The 23,599-nt window shown below is 39.7% G+C and overlaps 3 protein-coding genes across 3 annotated transcripts in view; 1 reads left to right on the top strand and 2 right to left on the bottom strand.

The window, feature by feature from the left end:
* The window catches only part of LOC127371863 (fibronectin type III domain-containing protein 11-like), a 145,904-nt gene that overhangs the window by 18,273 nt on the left and 104,032 nt on the right, over positions 1–23,599 (top strand). The window contains exon 2 of the transcript XR_007886465.1: positions 20,765–20,895. The gene's annotated coding sequence lies outside the window, so the exon portion shown is untranslated. The remainder of the gene's footprint in view (positions 1–20,764; positions 20,896–23,599) is intronic.
* LOC127371859 (P2Y purinoceptor 1) lies at positions 3,579–5,863 on the bottom strand. Its single transcript, XM_051415038.1, has one exon. The coding sequence runs from the start codon at positions 5,706–5,708 to the stop codon at positions 4,689–4,691; it is 1,020 nt and encodes a 339-aa protein (XP_051270998.1). The 5' UTR covers positions 5,709–5,863; the 3' UTR covers positions 3,579–4,688.
* LOC127371855 (CCN family member 5-like) lies at positions 7,467–16,137 on the bottom strand. The gene is made up of 5 exons (XM_051415031.1): positions 16,052–16,137; positions 11,924–12,140; positions 10,910–11,158; positions 9,259–9,491; positions 7,467–7,818 (listed from the first exon to the last, which is right to left on the bottom strand). The coding sequence occupies exons 1-5, from the start codon at positions 16,121–16,123 to the stop codon at positions 7,534–7,536; spliced, it is 1,056 nt and encodes a 351-aa protein (XP_051270991.1). The 5' UTR covers positions 16,124–16,137; the 3' UTR covers positions 7,467–7,533.

Below are 23,599 nucleotides of genomic sequence, written 5' to 3'. Positions count from 1 at the left end.
AAGTTAAAAGGATTTGAACTGTGAGCAGTTAAAAGGATTTGAACTGTGAGCAGAGAAAAGGTGCAGCAGCAGTGAATGAGATTAGATTGGAAGTGACAGTCCAAAACCTGGTCCTGGTGTTTCCTCTATAAGTGCTTATGCACATTCATCAAGCTGTTTTGTGTTTCTCTTACCAGACTATGTTTACAGAATCAGAGAATGAGTGGGAGAAAGAATCAGCAAAATGTTAATATTTATCTGTTGAGGCAAGGCACGTTTGTCTTAGGATCTTGCTCAGACACCACAAAAGCACAAAGGACACAGATGGAATGAGCTCTACATGTCAGCCTTCAGTATAGAGACTGTTGAAGAGGACTGCAATATTCAGTGTTTCTGACTCAGAATGAGGGAGTGACAACTGTACCACGGGAAAATGATTTTGCAACCATGAAGAAAGGAATGACGCTCTTTACTGCTAAGATTTTCCCGATCGTTTTGCATCATTACATTTCCTACTGCAGACTAGTACTGTTTACACAATACTTAGCTTTGGTGGGAAAAAGGTTGTGCATATCTTATTTGTGCAAGGTCTAGAAGTATTTCATGAATAATAATCTTTCTGCCAACTAGAAACCACTTGATGCTTTTGTGTAAACTTCAATGTATTAGGGGGATGTTGGACTCAGAAATGATATCCTCATTGTGTTATATGTTCCTGTTTATGTCACAGTCCTGCCTGGTCTACTTTGCAAGCCAGATTCAAGCCACAGCCAGAGCCATTATTTCTAACTAGCGTCTGCAAGGTCAAAGCAGGTCAAAGATCTAATAAGCCATTTAGTGAAATCCTCCCAAATTCATGCTTATGGCCTTGACTTCCTGCTTCATTGTGCTTGGAACTCGGGAGGACAGGATGCTTTTCCTCATTACTCCTAGTTAGTTCCAAAGAATCCTTAACAATAGATGACATCAGATATTTTCCAGTAATGATACAGTATTAAAACAGTTCTCAGGTAGGCAATATGCACCTCTTCAACCCCTCTCCAGTGGCTCCCTGTGGCTTTGAACAATTGATCTGGAAATGAAGAACAGTTTGTCTTTTTTTTTTTTACATTTTCATTTATCGTTGTTGTAGGCCTAAAGTGATTCTTCCACCATGCACTGAGTGACCTTACTGTGATTTATTAGAAGCAAATAACACGTTGGTTGTCCTAATAAATAGTTGATAAGGTTACTTTAAAAAATATAATCCAATATAATCACTAATTACCTGTTAGAAAAATGCAGTCAGTCCAAGTATCACAATATTAAAGTAACACAACTTGATTAATTTCTGTTACTTTTGGATTACCTCAACACCAAATATGCAAGTAAATAAAGACAAAGAAATTCTAATGAGACAAGAGTTACAGAACAATATAAAAGAGGAATGGAAAGGATCGAAAATGTATCTGCTCAGTGTATTTTTCACTGGTTATGAACAGTGTTGTGCAGTAACTCATTACTAGTAATAATATTATACTAATAATATAAATGTTCCCTGTAATTACTAATACATTTTAGTAATAATATTACAGTTACTCCTCTAAAAAATAATTAGTTACAATATTACTTTTTGATGTCACCCTCTGCTGATTTTAAATCCAACAAACCAATCACACCCTTGGATTAATTTTGTAATAGTGGCGGGAACTAGTTTGGAAGATGGAAATACTTACAATCAGCAGCTGGAAATACTCCATTACTTTGATTTGAATTGAAACAGTTACCAATTGTGTGGGGAGTAGCAGAAAAGAGATATAACTTGTAGTGTAAATAATTACTGTTGGCAGGGAGTAATAAGTAAAGTAATTATATTACCTTTTGTACCTGAGTAATGAATGAGTAATATATTATTATTAGTAACTATAGTCCAACACTGGTTATGAAACAGTGTCAGTTCAATAGTGACAAAACAATGGTGAGAATTTGCTCCCAGTGAAAGCATTGTTTTCACTAGAGGCCATAATAATGCATTGGCATGGTTTCACTCCAAACCAGTTTTGCTAAATAAGTAATAAAATGTAATCTTATTAAGTAAAATTAATAAGTAAGCTAAGCTAAGTATGTTTTGATAATAAAGGTTGCCGACCCCTGATCCAAACCAGTGGTTGCCAAGGAGTCAAAAAGGTTGAGAAAAACCACTGATCTAAACTTTGGGCCTCAATAGCTGGAGTTTTTAGTTTTGTAAGGTTCAGATATTTCTACAGGTGCTGACTAAAGTGACAGAGAAATTAGGTTGTTGTTGAACGTTTGTGGTTAGGCCAACCATTTCCTGAAAGTTTGCATATTGCATGTTCCTGAACTCAACATTTCTTTACATCTTTGGTTTGATAACACAGCCGTTGATTTAGAGTGTAATTTCACTGTACGAATCAGGTTCCTATAAAATGTAATAATAATATATATTCCTAAAAAATGGACAACTATTTTGCTGAACAACTATAGAGATGTACAGAGAAAGTTAATGAGGACAGGCACAGACAGGACTGCTTCCTGGAAGTTCACACAGGGCATCAGGTTCCTCTGTAAACAGTTATCTGATTTTAACGCTATCCTGTCATAGACCATACATGCTTCTGCATTTTACACTTCGCGATTGAATTCACCACAGTTCTAACACCTACGCCAGTCATCACACGTACTATTATTAATATCCACATTTAAAAAGGGGCTTTTACCTGCAGCACTTTGTCATCCCACCCGGTTACGCTGTGGTCATTGTAATGTTTTGTAACCACAGAAGGTTAGAATACCTCTGTAGTACCCTGCCGTTGGTTTGCTGTATTTGTGTGTTGGTTTGCTGGTGTAGCTTACCATATTCACAGTGTTACAGCCTGTGGTAAAACACATTTACCCCACAATTTTAAAGGTACTTACTCGAACTTCCATTTTGTGATTCTTGATGCTACATTTCAGGTATTATGTATAGATATTACTTTTTACCGCACTTATTTGACAGTTTTACATACTTACAGAAGTAATAATAGAGGTATTAGTTAACAGTTTCTTGAAAACACAGCGACTCCAAATTCTCACCCAACTGTATATTGAAACTCATTGTATCATGTTCGATATCAAGGTTTCTATTATTCCACCTGCTGGTGTCTTTGTTTCTTTTTTAAAAATTATTATTACTATTTTTATCTATTACTAACGCTTTTAAACTATTTACATATATTTATTTTATTTATATATATTTAATTAACAGGAAATTAGTGACTGTATCTGATTACATTTTTGAAGGAGCCCCCCCAACCCTGTCTATAAAACAGTTTAAAAACTGAACATTATAACCTTCATGAAGGTATTACTGTTGTATTCTTTCACCATTAACAATATATATATAGATAGATAAATATATGTAATATAAATAAATGGACTGTACTTGTATAGCGCCTTTCTAGTCTACCAACCACTCAGAACCCTTTACAGTACGTGCTCCATTCAGCCATTCACACACAGAGGCTCATCACAAACAGAAAGGAACTCAACAACCCTAATATATGCTGTTACATAATAATAGTAGGCTGTATAATAACATATCATTCTGACAGGAAGCATTCTGCATAATGAGTACTTTAATTTGTGATACTTGATACATCTGGTAATACTTCTGTATTTATATTTAAATAAACCTTTAAATACAGGACTGGTAATGAAGAGTTTCAGTGGATATTTCTCCCATCACTCCTTCAGGCTGCAGGTCGCAGCACCTACACAGCTGCTGTGTCCACTTTATCTAAATAATCCTGCACTATAATACTGTGGAGAGACCACTCTGACATGAAATAAGTGCCTTTTATTCCAAACCCTCTTGATTAAGTCTCGCTTACATAAAGCCTGGAAAATACAAACTACTGCCAAATGCTTCACTTGTAACAATGCAAAGGTAGTGCAATAAATCAGCTATAAACAAGTCCCTGGCAATGTGTAAGCACAATATATGGAGTGGACTTTTCCTGCACTGTACAGTAGGAAGGCCATCACATCACAGGACATCCGCTTGCAAGCACACACAGTAATACAGTGGTTCCCAACCTGGGGGAAGCTTCACGAGGGGGGGGCTTGCAAAGCCTTCTTGATTTTAAAGAGTGCTAGAAAACTTAAAAACGGGTCCCAGGGTGCGAACTATAAAATTGCTTTGTGATATTTTGGGGGGTCTCCAAAACATTGACATATGCATATATATGCAAATGCATTTCTATTTTACTGTATCTTTATCATCATGGATTATGCGTTAACTGATTATTATATATCAGATGCTGACATAAAGCAAGTGGGCCTACATCATTGCAGTAATGAATGTTTCTTTCCAACTAGTGCCACCCCCTTTCCCAAAAAAGTGACCTCCCCCAAAAGCAGAAGGAAGAAGGGTGGGAACCACTGCAGTAATATACAGAAAGTGCAAAATATTAACAGCACAATACTGAATACTTGCAATAAATCAGTGCAGTACATGAGATGGGAGCATGAGCTTCAGCTGCAGATAACAAGTCTCTGGTAATGACGCCCTGACACCTTGCTGACCTGCTGACCGATGGCGCTGCCACAAGAGATGCCACAGGCCATCAGTCTTTACTCTAATTTGTTCCCGGAAACGCGGAAGTTCTGGCGGTGCTTGATATGCAGGGACTCGAACGCACGGAAGTGTCTCTCGGGTGAACCGACTGTTAAGAGTTAACCGCAGTCTCCGATGACGAATCCGCGTCTCTCTCCTTCGGTTTGCGGTAAATGACTGCGCCTGTGAGGCCGGCCAGAGACAGCCGGGCCCGCTTGCTGAGGCCATGAAGCTTCATGAGGAAATCATCGTTGCCCACTATGTAAATGAGCGGGTTTATTGCGCTGTTCAGACAAGCCAGGCATCTGCCCACCTGATGCGCTATGTAGATGTCGCGGAAGCTGGCGTGGCAAATATCTTTTTGTTTTAAAATCCTGGTACTCAGGTTCAGATTCCGAAACACGTGGTAGGGGATAAAACAGATGGAGAAAAGTAAAACCAGAATCACGACCAGTTTCAGACAGCGCTGCTTCAGCACAGCGTTGACGTTAGCTTTTCTGGCCAGAACCACAACAATGTGTCCGTAACACACCAGAATGATCACCAGTGGGATGGCAAACCCTGTAACGGTCCAGGCGATGCTGTAAGGCAAGTAGGCGCTGATCCGCTCGTTAGAGGTGGTGTCGTAACACGAGTTTGGTGATATTGAGGCATTCTTGTCGAAGAACATATCAGGGAGGATCTGGATGATGACGAGAATCCAGACCAGGGCGCTTATGGCCAGCGAGTGGCGGCTGGTGATTTTGCCCATCACTTTCATGGGGTGCACGATGCCCAGGTACCTGTAGATGCTGATGCAGGTGAGGAAGCCGATGCTGCCGTAGAGGTTGAGGTTGAAGCAGAAGCGGGTCACCTTGCAGAAAGGCTGGCCGAACTGCCAGTGGCTGTTGCGCGCGTAATAGACCACGAGGAAGGGCAGGGTGAACAGGTACAACAGATCCGCCACCCCCAGGTTGAACATGAAGATGTTGATGTTTCCGATGTTGTTCCAGCTGCTGCACACGCTTCTCAGCCCCCAGATGTTGGACAGAGTCCCGACGACGAACACAGTGACGAACACGGGCGGCAGGAAGGCGTGCGTAAAGTTCAGGTTGATGCTCTCGCAGGCAACCTGCGTGATGTTTCCAGACATCTTTGGGGTTCCCGCTGATTTTAAATCTGTTTTTCATTCAATTGGAACTTTTCCACAAAAGTGAAATAGCAGCAGCCAGCGGCACGGCGCTCAGACCAAACATCTCCTCTGGCAGATAACGTGTGAGTGGTTCCAAACAATGCCGAAGAGAATATGAAAGCAAAGAAAAAAGGTCCGCCCATTTCCCACTGAGTTGATGTCAAACACACGAAGAGTCATGCAGACATTCTTGGAATAAAACAACAATAATCAGTCAACAACACAGACATTTACAAAGAATGAATCAGAGGATTTATTACTGTGAAATAATTTACATCTTGCATGATCTGGCTGTACAGACGGCTTAAAACTGAAGGATAGTTATACACTGTAACATGCAATTACTAACTAGGTCATAAGTTTATTGGGCCCTGCATGTTGAATCACTCACACACACCTTCCCTTTTGTCAAACACTGACTATGTAATAACTTGTTAAACCGAGTGGATTAACAGTTAAATCACATGCAGATAATAAAATGCCATTCTACTGAGAAAAGGCATTAAAACAGTCAGTTTTATTAAACATTAGTTTAGAAATAAATACATTGTAAATGTAAATGAATACAGCAGTATTTGAAAAGTGCACCTACATATGTCAGTTTGTATCATTTAAAAGAAGTGTTTCCAGTTTAATTTACCTCTATTACCATCTCTCTTCTTACATTGGTGTGCAGCATCTGTAAATTCTTAAACTTAAATTTGCACTCTATCACTACATCAATCTCTCTAGATGTAGCATCATCCCTTTAAAGATGGAGGAGGTAACTTTTAGAGGAGGAGCCAGAGGAACCTGATTGTTTCACAGATTATCTGTTTCACGCTCTACTGTCAGGATATAGTGAAAGTTTCAGTGAATGACAAAAAGTTATTTTTATAAAAGTTAAGTACTGCAGCTTTAATGTGCAGACTTGGGGTTGCCATCATGAAATTAAATCTTACAATCTATACATTTTTCCTGTGTAATTATTTGTTATTTACAAATCTGTATGCTTTCAGTTGGACTTTTATTTTTGCCACTAGAGGGCAAAGGAACAAGATGTAAGCACACCACTGACATATTATCACCTTATAAAGTGGCATGTTTTTGTTTGCATGTGCATGTGCAAATGCATTTGCATTTGTTTTGCTCTGTGCTCCAATAACAGTTGAGCAAGCCCTGTTCAGTGTTCTCCTTTCCTGTACTTAGATATGCTATGCAGGCTGATGTTGAAACAAAATATTACACAAAATGCAAAACTTACTTTAAATTACATTTCAGTGTTTTGATTTGAAATTTTGTTGTATTGTATATGTTTTTTTTTTTTTTTTTTTTTGATTTAGTACATTTAAAAGAAATTGTTCAGAGATTCCTCCGCGTACCACTTGAGGCCGTTTGTGTACCACAAGTGATACACATACCATTGTTTGAGAACCAGTAATTTAGATCCAATCTGAGTTTGTCAAAGAGTGGACAGGATTTAAATGGTAACACCTTGTGATATGAGAATTTGTAGGATCATAGATATTAAATAATATGGGGTAATATGTGAAGGAGGAAAACTTTTTGGTTTTAAACCTGGATACAGATTACCATTTACATTTAATACAAACTTTCAAATGCAAGTGCTCATTTACAAATCTGTGAATGTGTACATCTGGATGCATTCCTCTCACAGCTATTGTCTAGTGTCTAGTTTCACATCCTGATTTAAATATTTCCATAATTTTGAAACACTAACTCAACTTCCTTGAAAACCACATTGTCGGACCTGCCCATCTTCCTTGTAGCTGGATGCACATGCACCTCACAACCACCGGACACTCCGGGCAGCTGTGGCTGGGGACTGACGGCAGGTGGAGATGCTGCAGGAGCAGGACTCGATCATCATCACCTGATGCTGGGTAAGCCTGCCTTGGGGGCAGCGGAAAACCATCCGCACTGTCCTGGTGTTGGAGGGGCTGCAGCAGCGTCCCTCCGGACAGGTCAAGGAACAAAACCTGGGACGGTAGGCTCTGGTGCTCCAGCAGCCCTGGTGTTCAAACTGAATGGACAGAGGTGAACTGTAGCTGCTCTCGCACACCCCCGAACTCTGAAAAACACAAACAGGCAAAATGTACTATTTATTGTGCGGTCACTCTTGTTGCATGTCCAGTGATGTAGTCATTTGTAGATTTGTATGTGTTTTAACATCTAAATTGGGACAATTCTTAGCCGACTTGTGACTTGATTTATTAGCTCAGTAAACAGTTTCCTAATGGGTTTATGGTCTCAATCTCTAGTTTCAGTCTTCTTCCATACAGCATGATGTTCATTTAGTAACTGATGGTCCCATTTACAGTAAAACAGACCATAAAGCAGGGTATGCTTTAGGGTTGTGATTGATAGGTCATTCTCAGTGAGTCTGTCCAGCTCAAGGCACCAAACTCAGATCAAACTGTCAAACAGTGCTGATCAGATATGGATCCAGATTCTGTTACTGTGTTCACTATTTCTCTCCTCTCCGTTTCAGAAACATATTATAGTGGATTCTATTGAAGCAGACGTCAAGCTCTTGATGATTAAACTCTTGCTTCCTTTCAAAGAGGTGGATGACTGAGGTTACTTGAGTTACCCCCCCACTGCACCCCTGCTCTGTAGTTCTCTCACCGCTACTTACCGGTATCGGTTTCCTAAATGAGGTGTAGCTAAATTCAATCACAGAGAATAAAAACAGCTAAACTAGACCTTCAAAAGGTAACTAGCCTAGAAAAGCAGAATAACAGCAACTGTCCCTTTGGCTTTTGATTGATGCTTTTTTGTTGTTATAAGTATAAAAACATAGATTCTGCCCATCTGTTATACATTTTACCCAGTCAGCATACAACTGTAAAACCTTTTTTCCCAACTTACTCTCTTACTTACTTACTCTGCCTTTGTAGAGCAGTATGATTAACATCATTATTCAATGCTCTGTTTAGGTGTTCTTGTTCCAGGACCCTGTGTTCTGTAAGCTGGCTGACTGGCTTACTGAGACACTTCAATGGAAGAGAGCCATCATCAGTGTTATCCATCTGTGCTTTTCCTGCTAACAAGTCGAAATGTCTGCTATTAGATCTATCTTGGAAACATCTCCATCATTATGATTTTGACAGGTCAACACAAAACAAAACAATCATGGAAGCAATTACTGATTTCCCTTCATAGTCGTTGCAGGTCTTATATTGCATTCATAATGGTCTTAAAAAGCTCTTTAAAAATAAATTGTCAAAATGAAAAACAAACTGACGATGAAAGTTAATTAAATATTTCTTACTTGATCATTTTTTTGGAATGCATTTATATAATATTTCTTAATTTTCCCTGTAGTTTAAGATAAAACATGATGTGGATGCCAATATGGTGCACAGTGGCAGCTCAGAAATCCATTACATCACCAAAAGCATTTGTAAACGATAGGCCTATACACATTCTTGGGTGGAACTTTACTTGGAAATGTATGAACAAGTGTTTGATCAGTGGAACTGATTAATGTGTGCTATTGTGCACTGACCGGCTGCGGCCTTCGGAGCCCTGGCAGCAGAGTCTGGCACGGCCTGACCTGGCACAGTCTGGTCTCAGTCTGCAGGCGACAAGCCCAGTTCCTGTTTGTGGTGCGGGTGGAGACACCTGGGCCACAGCTGTGGGAGCAGGGGCTCCAGTCTGAGGTCCACTCGATACAGTTGGCGATAGAGCCAAACGGCGGGCTGGACAGTCCACCCCCATAGTCCTGACGCGCCTGCTCAGCTGGAAAGAAACACAGAAGAGGAAAATATTTGCTGTGTGCATCAAGCTTAAAGTTGTTTGAAGTGAACAGCTTTGATGGGAGCTTGTCCAAATATTCTGCATGTATACAGTTTGAAATGTTGTAAACTGCTGCTCGGGTGGGATCAAGTTGCTAAAAATAGTGCTCACAGATGTTTCACACCTATGTGATCTTCCTGCAACCTCTTTGGTATTGAAATCTGTTCTCAACACAACCTAAAAGCGACCTGACCCATTCTGGTAGTTGATTGTGGGTCCATTTGTCCAAACAGCTGCTTGACCTCAATTTAACACCAGCTTTTAATGGCTCACAGGAAATAGCTGAAAATCATCAAATGTTTCTGTGTTTTTGCTCACATCCTGGCAGAGATGAGATAGCAATATCTCTGCAGTCTTCAAACAAGCTACATTTCATGCTTTTACTGTTTCATATAAGTATTAACAGCAGAAGTGGACTTTAAGTGGAAATAAAAAGGGCTCCAGCATGAAAAAAGTTGTGATACATTTACGGTGAAAAAGCTTAGTTAGGGTTAGGATTAGCAACCTAGAGGGCGCTTTATCACATTTTCTCCACTGGAAGGGCATGCTAAAACAGGCTCCTCTCACTGCATGTCAAAAGTGTCCTTGAGCAAGAAACTGAACCCCAAGTTGCTCCTGATGCTGTGCATCGGTGTGTGTGAATGAGTAGTTTCCATTCTGGTGAGCATTTGGCACCTTGCATAGCAGCCACTGCCATAAATTCAATTCAATTTTATTTGTATAGCACCAATTCATAACAGAAGTTGTCTCGGGACACTTTTCAAATAGAGCAGGTCTAGACCGAACTCCTTATAACATTATTTACAGAGACCCAACAGTATCACCATGAGCAAGACCTTGGAGACAGTGGCAAGGAAAAACTGCCTGTTAAGAGGCAGAAACCTAGGACAGATTCTTCGGCTCTAGGTGGGTGGTCGTCTGCCTCGACCAGTTGGGGTGAGAGAGAGAGAGAGAGAGAGAGAGCGAGACAGAGTCACAGTGTGTGAATGTGTGTGAATGGGGTGAGTGTGGCATGTAGTGTACAGCATTGAGTGGTCGAAAGACTAGAAAGGCGCTATATAAGTACAGTCCATTTATCATTTACCATAATGTTGAAACATAAAAATCTCAAATTGGGGGTCCATGGTCTAATGTGTAACTATTGTAGGGGTTCTTGCAACGAAAAAGTTTGGGAACCCCTCATCTAGAGGGCACCATAGAGCAATTTATCATGTTTTATTTACCATAGGGGATCTAAGAGGGCACTATTGCTGCCCTAGCTGATGCTGTTACTTTTTCATGAGTTATTATTCTGACTAATGTGTCATAACATGTTTCTAGCAATCTTTGTTCAGTCTTGTTGATCGTCACCCCCCCATTACCTGCTGATGGATTTGAGGAAATGTTGTTGTCCACGCCCTCACACACCCACTCCTTGCAGCAGCGCCCTGGCAGTCGCACCAGCTGAGGGTGGGGGCACCTATCAGCAGGCCTCTGCAGATCATCGCTGCACAGTGGCACACAGGTCACCCCTCCCCCCAGGCAGTAGCAGAGCTGGGCACAGGAGGGTTGGAATACCTGTCCCTCCTCCAGCCTCCTGCCATTCATCTCACAGCCCAGCTCATTAAGACCTGATCACAGCAGAGGGAAGAAGAGGGGGAGAGGGGGGTTCTATGTGATTGGTACATTAGAAGTGGAGCAAGTATGGGAAACAAAAAAAATCTGTTGATAGCCACTCATTATTATTACAACATGCATGAGCAAGATATTCTCAGGAAAATGTTGCAGCAGTATCATGGAGTGGGTTGGACTTTGATGATTGACTGATGACTTCAAACTTGAAAATCTCTTTTTTTAAATCTATTTTGCCTGTATTATATATATTACATTTATATATAACCATACACACTTATTTTTTGACGAATTCTCCCTGATGCTTGCACGATATTGCTCTATTAGGTCTCTGTTGTTCTAACTGTGAACTTTCCCAATACAGAACAAGGCTGTCTTTAAAGTTTAGATCTTGAATAATAATCTAAAAATAATATATTTTCTTACACCCTTTAAAATTAATAAGGCCCCCTGTGAAGCTTTGGCGACCCTAGGGCGTGTCCTGAGCCCCAGGTTTGATAAACCTCTTGAAGTTGCTAAGTGTTAGCACTGATGTGTCGACATTTCATGTATTTGCTAAAAGATGCTAAAAATTCTGTCACTCCAAGATTGATAGTGCCACATTTTGTGTAGTTAAACATGTGTTACTAGATACATTGCTGATAAAACACAAAGAATGAAGTTTTTCCCAGTAGCAGTTTTGTCAGTATTAGAAGTAGTACTGCAGGTATTTGCAGCTCTAATCTAAACTAATCTGTTACAGCTGGAGCGTGTTCTGTTCGCACCAACGCACTGGCCCGGCCCTCCTGGGAAGCTGGCGCTGTAGTCACATTGCAGCCCTCGGTGGCCGTCACAGGGCAGCCGCTCGGTGCAGGCCTCGCCCTCCTGCCTGGCACACACCTGGCAGCACCCACAGCTGTCTGACATCAGAGGAACGCCGGCAGGGCAGCGTGGCAAGATGGGTGGGCACTGACACCGCCCAGTGCACAGCTGGCACCACACCTAAAGTAAGAGTGAGAAAATACCAGCTGCTGTTTACACTGCCTCACTTGATATGCTCCAGTGTATCTAGTTCCTCTAGTATTAAAAACATGTGCAGGAGTGGATTTGATACTAAGACTCACATACACATAACCCCACACACACCACTGTGAGCAGTTTTCACTAGAACTACTTTCTGTGGACGCAATAGTTCTAATAGTTCAGCGAGGGATTAACCAGAGGAAGCGGGACATTGTGTAAAGACATGATTCTTTTGACCTTTTAAAAACCTTTCGGAAGCAGGACTTTCACACCTAAACAATGGAAGTATCTGCTGCTCAAGGTGCTTCTCGGGTTATGTGATGCAATGTGTTTTTTTGCAGTTTGGGTGGTAAGAATTATAAATCTCTTTAAATCGCTTCTTTTTACCCTGGATGGGAGAGGTCACTGTTTCTACTCACTGAGGTCAGATTTTAGTAACTGTAGCCATTCCTTCTAGTGCAGGTAGTCCTGTAAGATCAGTAAGTCTTATTACCTGCTGAGTGCTGTTTTCTGTAGATTTGACTTTTCAGAACAAAAAAATAGAACACACACAGGAAGAGGCCCTGTATTCTCTATCTACCTCATGTAAAGCTGTCATTCAACAGACGCATGGTAACCACGTGTGTGTGTTCCTGTGACAGTATCAGAAACAATAAAAGGGGGGATGGGCAAACCAGCATTCAAAAATACACGAAAAAGCACTGGTCATGAGGTAGCAGTTGCTTTTTTTTCAGGTGTATTAAACTTTGGGTGGACTTTGTTTGAGACAATATTGTTTCTTAAAGATACTTTTATATATTTTTGTTGAAAAATAAAGAATTACATGTTAACAGCCTTGATAATTAGGCATTAAATGTCCATATCTTGGAGGATACATGGCATCTCACATAAGGGTATATAACAGGTATAACCACACACAGACATGTTACTCTACAGATAATCAATAATATAAAGATGTGAAATATTGATTACTCTTTATTCTTAAATGTGTATTATTGATTAATTCGCCAGTGTTCACATGCTCTCTCTCTCTCTCTCTCTCTCTCTCTCTCTCTCTCTCTCACACACACACACACACACACACACACACACACACACACACACACACACAGACACACACAGGAGCTTGCAAAAAGCAGTTACACGACAGGTGCGGCTGCAGTCAGCTCTCACTTTCGTAATGGAGCTTTGTTGATAAGGCTGTGATTTAAAATAGGAAGTAGACATGTGTTGTAGTCTACTTCTTATTTTTAAATGTGATTTCAAGGGACGGCCCCTGGTGAAACCACTGGGTAAAACCACTGGGTGGGTATTTCAGCTGAAGGCAGCATATATTAGCTCATCAGATATTTCTAAGCCAAATTCCCTTTGACAAAGAGAACCTCTCAGGTCTAAATGATGTGAAACCACTGATAGACGGGAAGCACACAAACTGTTCGTGTGAGCTGGAGGCGTTAGGCATTGGTTATCAAAAGGAGATCACATTTAATATCACACAGACATAAATGTAAATGATTTGGTTAAAGAGATACGGTAGCTTTGTGGAAGTGTACGGTTTTTCCCAGTCAGAAACTAATAAATGTCTGAAGTTACGTCAAACAGCAATATTAGGCTATCTTTTGTTCAGTTGTTGAGTGTCTGTGGGATCAAACAACATAATCATGATCTCATCCTGGAATTGAACAAAACAAGTGGGGGATAAGCTTTTTCCAAGCTGTGTCTGAGGGGAGGTCCACAGTGTCAGACTTTAAAAACCCCCTGTCCTCGCTGGTAACATGAGCTTCCTTTAATCTTTTTATGGAGGGGGAGTTTTTACTTATTAGCTATTACAGTAAAAAGATTAATCACATCCCAGAAATGATTCTGACATCATAGTATGCACAAAAGATGCTCTGGTCTTTGATAAGCTATATCTGAACTGATATCCCAGTCAGATACCTACACTACAAAAAAAAGAATTACAGATTTTTTTTACTGTATGAGGGGAGCAAGTCTACTTCCTATTTGTATGACTATTAGTTGACCAACATTAGATTATACTAGTACATAGATAACATAATATAGACTTATGTTATTTCTTATTTCCATGTCATGCCAAACATTTGGCTCATCCTATACAAGACAATGCTATATATCATGTCGTATGATAAGAGATAAGAAATGCTAAAAGTCTATGTTTCCCTCATTTCCAAGACTTTCTACCAATTGGCTAATGTAATGTTTCTTTTTCCAACAGCCAGCCATGCATATGAGGTTATTGTTTTTATCTTAATAAACAATATATTTTGTGGTTCCCAGTGAAAAAAACAAGCAATTGAAAACAAAATTGATATAACTTTCTATAACTGCCATCACTGAGATGGCACATTGAACAAATCTACTGTCTCTCTTCCAGACTGTTCAGTTTCCACATCTCAGCTGGGCACATGAATATCTGCATTTCTTGGACAAATTCATAATTAATAATAATTTTCTGTACCATTTTAGTTTAGTCTACATATTATCAGTCCACTGCCCTTCACTGTCAGCTAACATACAAATATTGACCATTTTACTATTGAAAATCAGGCACAACACTTCTTTTGACCACAATCCCTTGATTTGCTTATCCCAAATAAATATCCTTTTTGTCAGCCTGTTTTCTTTCAGTAGCAGTTTGCAGTTACGTAACTGACCTAAACATAGGCCGCCTTCCAAACCTCATACAGTCCACATCCCATCTTCTCCACTAAAGTCAGCTTTGGTTCATATTTGTTCACACTCCAATAAGGGTACAAATCATATACTTAAGTGATGCTTAACTAATGCATGACTTATGATGATTTAATGTATGAATGCAGAATGTATAATGAATTTCTGTTGCTCACCACTAACTAATGATCAAGTCACTGTGAGTTTATTGATTGGTTTACACTTAATACATCATCAGTTAAGGGATGTTAATTCACATTCACTGTCTGACATGGGACCAGTTAGATGGATTACTCTTATATAAAATGTTTTGTTTCTGTTTTTTTATTTTCTCCAGTCTCTGATAATAAAAAAAAATCTAATAATAATCTTTTTATTTTATTATTATCTATTTTGTGTTTTAATTTAATTTAATTTTATGTCTTCTATTCTGCTATCTTGGCTATCCTTTTGCTGTGTCTGTCATATTGTAATTTCTGCTGATGTGACAGGGAAAAAGGGGATTTTACTTTCATTATAGTGAAAAACTTTCTCAAAATATTGACTTAGCATCTCAAATGACTTTGTACTAATTTTCTCATTGTTTTGAGATACTATGTCATTATTTTTATAAAGTTATTTTGACTTAAAAGAAGAAAGAAAAAAACTTATTCTTTGTAATTTAAAGTGACACTAACTTAGTTTTGTAAGAACTATTCCTGATTAAGTACTTATTACTAGGTATTTTGTTTTCTTGGTACAAATAAGAAATTACAAAATTAAGTCAGTGTCACTTAAAATGACTAAAGCTACTTGATCAAGAATGTATTTTTTTTTTTTACTTATTGAGCTATTAAGTTTAGTTTTACTTAAAATGTTCTATGTAATCAGTTTCAACTATTTTTTTAGTTAAATGAGCTTATCTGGTTTTACAGTGTAGACTGAAGTTGTAGCTCTGAAGTTGGTACTCCTGTGAATGCCCTAATGGTATGGTGATTAATGCCAGTCCGTTTCTTTGTATTACTGCTTCACCAACTGTTAAAATGGAAAATAACTGGGACATCCCCAGCCCAACCACCATCATCAAAGCAAGCATTCACACATCACACACACCACAGTTCACCACGTCACTGCAGAGAGCTGAGATGAGTACTTTTAGGGCTAACAATACAGCCTGTTCATTTACAGAGAGGATACAATCTCATTTCAGCAGGTCTCACCTGAGTGATGATACACAGCAGCAAAGAGCAAACCAGCTGGGTGTCTCGACTGTCCATCTTCATCACCTTCATCCTCGTTTGTCCAGTCCCCCTCCCTTCTTCTTCTCCTCCTCTGGAGAAGGGTGTAGATGTATTTATTACAGCTGCCTACCTCCATTCATTTATATAGTCTAGGTTCTGATGTCACAGGCAGTGGACTGCAAAGTAAATAGTTTTGAAAACTCTCAGGCTCATCTCTACATTCCTGCAGCAAACCTTCTCCACTGCCACCCTCTGCCCCTGATGCTGCTCAAAGATGCTTAGTATGCCTGGCTGAAGAAATAGACCTAAGTTGAATGTAATGTAGGACAATCTGTGTTATCCCTCTGTTGATTCACAATGTCAGTTTCCTTTTAAAGAGAAGATCTTTGAGACTTCCTACCTTTCTTTTTCTTCATTTCTTTCTCCATGTCTGACTTAAACACTATTCAACATTGTCCCCTTTTGTCAGTAGCTTTGTAAAATTTGCTACATTTTTGTTTTAATCTGTTATTTTTTTCAGCTTTATTGTTAAAACCATCATTGAGTGATACCTGATAGGGTTTGATTTTTAAGGACTAAGCCAAACTTGTTCAAATCGACCGGATCAGGAGATTCTGACAACAACTGCACATACAGACGCTGCAGCCGATTGACTAGCTCCTTCAAATTTCTGTTTTTTTCCAGTTTATTTCTGAAACACGGATTACCTAAAACAGAAAAAGATGTGTAATCAGAAAAGAAAGCATGGAGTCTGGATTAAGAACAGTGGACCGTGAAGACGATCCACCCAGCCAAATTGGCCGGACTAGCTCACTATGGCAGGTGCTGTGATCGTCCCAAGAGGAGAGGAAGAGAGCCCGATGGAAACCATTCAGGCCAACCTTGGACTTACTACTACTCTTGGTTAATGTCTTGTCTGAACAAAATTTGACTCACAAATCATAGACTGTTGTTCCACATCTTTAAAGAGACCTGCTCCATCAACATCTTGGATCATGGGCGGACCGTGTTCCAAGCCAACAGAGCACAGGAAGAGAGGAGACGGACTGGATGATGCTTGGTGCTCAAACGCAGTCAGTGGATGGAGACTGTTCCTTTTATGTGAAGATGAAACCATATTATCATCACTAGCTTGTTAAATATATCAAAAAAAATATCAAAGAAAGATGACACAGCAACCACATAATACTGATTTATAAATTTGTCATGGCGAACATAGCAAATTGCCATCAAAAAGTAGTGTCAGTTGCACAGTGCAATGAGTCACATTCCATAAATATGAAAACTAGTGTTGTGTGACTCTCCTCTCAGTGATGATGCAAAAACACAATGGATGTTTGGGACACTGCTAATGTTGTGCTCAGCTCTCTGCTTCCCCCAAGTGGCTAAAAGGAGGGGGAGCTTTAAAGCGGCAGCAGGTAACTTTTATTAAAAAAAAGCTTTTGTCATATTTGCTAAAACTTTCACTATATCTTGACAGTAGAAAAATAGACAGATCATGACTGGCTACTCTGATGTTTCTTGGACAGGTGTTTTTCATTTAATTCAATTTTATAGGTATTAGGTATTAGGTACAAACATTGACTCACAGTCCTGTAGACATCCCAGTCTTAATAAAACAATCATGCTTGTTGTGTTGACTAAAACTAAAGACATTTCCTGTTTTTATTTTTATTTTTTTGGTTTTGTGAGTACACAATATGGTTTCAGTTGTTTTTAATAATAATAATAATAATACATTTAATTTATAGACCGCTTTTTTAAAGAAACTCAAAGACACTTTACATAAGTTAAAAAGGAAAAGAAAAAGGTAATAAAAGCAACACACTAAGAACTTATAGCTATCTACAACACTCAACATGAATTAATCATGTTTCTAAAAGTCTGGCTTTTATTCTTATTTCAGTAAACTAAAATGTTTTTGCACACATAATTTCAGATGTTTAGTTAACTATAATAACCTTGATCTGGTCTGTCTTGACCTGGACTGAGTTGTATTGACATCTCTCTGACCTTCCATTCGAAAACACCTGTGTCAGTGTGCTTTTACCAAAAGGCAATTTCCATGTGATGTGTGTTGTTATTAAAAGGAGTTGTAAGTAATGTAATATTTTTTTTTTGTGTTCAATAGCTCCACATTCTGACAGCCGTCACTGATATAGAGTGCTCCAGTCACATGAGTCTCTCAGTCTCTAATATCTGCAGTAAACAGAGAATACAGCTTCTGGTATCCGTTTCCACTTTATCCAATCAGGAGAGAGAACTCCACAAAGAGGCGGTCCTCAAGGGCAGGCAGCAGAATGTCAGTGTGGTGACGTAGGGAGGAGGGATGGGACTGCTTACTGTGAGAATGGACAGGGAGTTAGCCAAAATGCAGATTTCACTTAGAGCAGCTTTACGTGTTACATTCTCTGTAAATGTATTTCCCTAAGGCAGCGGTTTCAAACTCAAGTTGGTTTGGTTCCACTGCTGGTATCATCATCCCACAGGAGGGCCACTTCAAAGTTCAATAAGACAGCACAATATCCTGAAAATAATTCCATGAATACAAATACTTCTTTGCTTATAAAGCCTCAAAACCTGCTCTCTTTTTATCGAGCGTTTGCTCGCATTTGTTGGCACTGCTGACCTTTGCCATCACTTTGTGCAAAAACACTACACATTTCTAAAATGGACGGAGAGAGGGCCGGAAATGGCCCATGGGCCAGCAGTTTGTGACCCCTGCCCTAAGGAATTGTCTTAGTTTTGTAAAGAGAATTGGTGGTTGAATATGTAACCCCTTCTTTTATTTAAGTTTAATTTAAATGTTTCTGCCTAAACTTAGTTTGTCTAAAACATATCAAAATCAGCTTTCAAAATCCACCCAGTGTCATTTGTTTGTAACTGTAGTCAAACGTCCACAAAAAACTGCAAATACAGTTTTGTTTTGAATTGATTTACTTGACCTATTCTTCTGTTTGTTTTGTAATATTTGCTATCTTAGAGCCTAAACCACAGTAAATGAATGTAGGCTATCGTAGTACAGATATTCCATCACTTGGTGGCACTGTTGAATATGTTTTGGCCTGATATGGCATAACAGCTTTCTGAACTTCCTTCTGCCTGAAAGTTAAGGAAATGGAAGGGACATTTTTAGCTGTAAGACCTTTTTCACAGCAGCCATTTTTACATGAAATCGTAGGGCAAACACAGCTGTTTCCAATGATACTAATAATGGTTCTGTTCCATTTAGTGTAGCAAAGCCTTTCCAGTGAGCCAACATGCACAATAGCAGCAAGGGAAGTCAGAGACTATTGAAAAACAGACTAACACGTTGGTTTTGGTCTTCTTGTGGGATTTCTTGACAATAACACTGATAGAGAATGTTAGCAGCCCTATTCTTAAAGCTGCAGTAGGTAACTTTTATAAAAATAACGTTTTGCCATATTTGCTTAAAGGACAATTCCGTCGCAAAATGAACCTGGGGTTAATAACACACGTGTACCGAGTTGGTCCGTTCTCTGGGATATGTTTTCATGCTAATTGACCGTGACCGGTTTTAGCACAAACCGCTAATTAGCTTATAACGCTAGCCAACGGGGCACAGAGTAACGTGAAAAGAAAGAGCTGCGGGAGCTCCGTGAAAGGGCTACGAGAGAGAGAGAGCTACCGGTAGTCAATACCGCACAGCCTCGTACTTCGGAAAACTGGTGGTGTACCTGCGGACATTGTGAAGCTATGGCCACCGAAGAGGAGTGTCTGTGGTGCACGCAGTGGGACCTGTTGCGTCGCGACACCCAAGAGACGCAGTGTTTTGTACAGTGTGAAGATTTCCTCTCTCTGATAAACAGAGCTGTACTTGAAACTTTTTTCCATGTCCCGAAAATAAATTGGAGGCAGCGACCAGATGGACAGTTATCCACTGAGTAAGTACACTAGACAAGTTGTGTTTTACATCGGTGCGATTATTTCTGATATATTGAGCAAATTCCGTTTGTTTTAGTTCACATTGCCAGCTGTAAGTCTTTATCATTGATCTGCATGAATGACCTAACCCCTGACTGTTTTCCCAAGATGGCGCCCGTCTGTATACGTGAACGCTACTGTTGTTCTAAACTATCTTTTTAATAAACTGTCTGTACACTTATAAAGTTCTCAATGCTGCGGTTTATACATAGGGGCCCTCATTATGCTACCATGTAAGTGTGGTGCTATTTTGAGTCTTGTTAGTGGTATAAAAAGCGATTTCTTTTCACGTTACTCTGTGACCCGTTGGCTAGCGTTATAAGCTAATTAGCGGTTTGTGCTAAAATTGGTCACGTTCGATTAGAATGAAAACATATCCCAGAGAACGAACCAACTCGGTACACATGTGTTATTAACCCCAGGTTCATTTTGCGCCGGAATTGTCCTTTAAACTTTGTAAAATATATGAACAATCAATATATCAACATGTAGAACATGAGACAGATAAATAATGAAAAAATCAGGTTCCTCTGACTTGTTGTAGTGCTCCTAATGGTATTTGCAAGAATCCACCGAATTCAATCAGATACAGGCCATTAAATACAGACACTCTGGGACTCTGGGAAGGAAACTCAACAATCAACTTAAGCCTCCCGGTCCACTATTCAATTCAATTCAATTCAATTTTATTTGTATAGCGCCACTTCATAACAGAAGTTATCTCAGGACACTTTTCAAATAGAGCAGGTCTAGACCGAACTCTTTAACATTAATTACAGAGACCCAACAGTACCACCATGAGCAAGACCTTGGAGACAAGGGCAAGGAAAAACTGCCTGTTAAAAGGCAGAAACCTAGGACAGATCCTCCGGCTCTAGGTGGGTGGTCGTCTGCCTCGACCAGTTGGGGTGAGAGAGAGAGAGAGAGAGAGAGAGAGAGACAGACAGACAGACAGACAGACAGAGAGAGACAGAGAAAGAGACAGACAGACAGACAGACAGACGCACAGTACCAACAGTATTGGCAATGGAAATCTAGCAGGACCATGGCAGGAGGCTCCACCAGGATCCATGAGAACCTGCGAGACGAGAAAGCACAAGAACTCCGGGGAAGAAGTGGAGTTAGTAACATGCATTAATGGAACATGAATGAGTGCAGAAAGAGAGAGAGAGGAAGAGAGGAGCTCAGTGCACCATGGGAAATCCCCCGATAGTCTAGGCCTATAGCAGCATAACTAAGGGATGGTTCAGGACTCACCTGATCCAGCCCTAACTATAAGCTTTATCAAAGAGGAATGTCTTAAGCCTACTCTTGAATGTGGAGAGGGTGTCTGCCTCCCGAACCACAACTGGAAGCACTATGCAACTTGTACAGTGTGATGTAGAAACTTGAAGCCACCAGTGCACATCCACTGAGAATGGACTTTACAGTGAAGGAGGAGACATCTTGTGTCCAGCAGGAAAACTTTAGAAATCAACAACATTTGCATATTTTAGGGATTTTAATGTGGAAATGATACAACATTGTTCCAAGCAGACAATTTGGATATATGTGTTAAAACAAGTCTGGAGGGGGTCTTTAAGGACATAATATCATATCATCCATTGTTATGTGTGGAATTGACTCATGCTGATGTCTCTACAGTTCCATTCAAACACTGAGCCAATGACACAGCTGTTCTTATCGGTGCTGATTGATTGGCTACTTTGGGATGAGTGGCTGATTGATTGCTTCAGAGCTCTGCGCCTGTTTTCAGTGTGATCACAGTTGAATACTATTTGGACATTAAGATAATCAATTCCAGCTCAAACTACTGCTACACTGCTATTGATGATTAACTCAAGACTGGATGGATGACTGTGTAGAGGAAGGATTTAGCCCACTTATTTATATATCTGTATGCTTTTATTGTATTGTGTTATTTTACACAACATTTTGAGTGTCTCTACAAATAAAATGCATTATTAGTATTCATACACTATGCAATAGAAACTGTGGTGTCCGTCGAAAATCTGTTAAAACTGTCACAGCACTTTGGTTTGAGTACTAGTGGACACTAGTGATGTTTGAAAAAACATGCAAAAGTGCCTTCAAGGGTGTTCTTCCAGTGGTCAAAATGTGATAAAACTCCCTTCTAGTGAAAAAAATGTGATAAAGCACCCTGAAGTGTGCCTTTCCAGTGGACAAAACAAGACAAAGCGCCCGCTGGGGTACCTTTCCGGTGGACAAAATACCCACTTGGGTGTTAATCCTAACTCTGGCTAAGCTGTTTCACCATAATTGCATCACAACTCTCTGCATGCTGCCCTTTCTACTGTTTTGTCCACCATTGGGTTTAAACATATTTCCAGAGCAAATTATCCTTTTCTCTCTCACAACAACACCACTTGTGTTCAGGTTAAACAGATTTGTGACATTAGTAGTTAACATAGTTGTACCTTTGTGGTTTTACGGCCCTTGGGGACATGCATAGTGCTAAACAACACAACGTCTGCACTGCAGGTTCACAGACAGAGGGATCCGGCTTTGGCATGCTGACTGCCTGACCATGTTTGACATTCCAACTGTGCATCCTTTTAGGGCTGGGAAAGTCTGAGGGGGAATGAGTGCACCATTGTTTGGCGGTTAATTACACAGATCACGGCTTGTCAACTCCACATTCTGTTCAGCTGCGACACAAAGACCAGTCACAACTCATGGTCAGGCTGCAGAGAACATGATGCTTGAACAACTGCAGAAAAAAACCCTCTGGTACAAAAATAATTTACTCTATGAACACAAGAATGTCATAAGTATTATGTACTAAATGTAGGAGTTATAGTGGTATATATATTTGTTCATGACAGGAACTTTGTTAACATCTCACAGTCCGTTTGAAGAAACAGTATGACCCATGTAGACCTGTATGGAGTCTGGATGGTGCCACCGTAATAATTACTGACTTTTCTAGTTTAACTGGGATCTGTTAATAAAGCAGTTACAAATGTATCAATTACTTCTGCATTTAATATGCATTAAAAACTCATACGTTAGTGAACAATTATTTATTTTTGTTTATATGCTGTGATGTGTGTATAGCTCAGAGTGAACTTGCCTGACTGGTTTCACACAGGGATACATGACATTCTGTCAGTGTGGATTTGCATCATCTCTGACTGACCTCTCTGTTAATGTGATATTTCAGATAATGTTTGAGGCCACCGTAGTTTACCCTACATGCTTGGATGGTTAGCAGTATTCAGATGCTTGCAATCTGCAACTACACCACTAGATGCTCCTAAATCCTACACACCAGACCTCTAAGAATGATGATTTGGTTGTTTACATGAAGGCTATTTATTTAGTTTGTTGATTCAAGTTGGAATCTCGTAATTCCAATACGACATGAATGCGGCATGAGAACCACAGAAAGGGTAGGAATAAAAGAAAGTATTGAGAAATAGACTAACACTGTTTTGATCTTTTTATTGGGTTTTTGGGCAGTTATACTGGGATTGTATATGTCAGACATATAAGAGATTTTACATTGAAGGATTCAGTCAGAAATATATTTGCCCAAAGTCAATTTTTACTGGCCTTTTT

Source organism: Dicentrarchus labrax, unplaced genomic scaffold (assembly GCF_905237075.1).
Source record: "Dicentrarchus labrax unplaced genomic scaffold, dlabrax2021, whole genome shotgun sequence".
In the NCBI taxonomy this organism is placed as follows: Eukaryota; Metazoa; Chordata; class Actinopteri; family Moronidae; genus Dicentrarchus; species Dicentrarchus labrax.
This window is presented reverse-complemented; position numbering and strand designations above follow the sequence as displayed.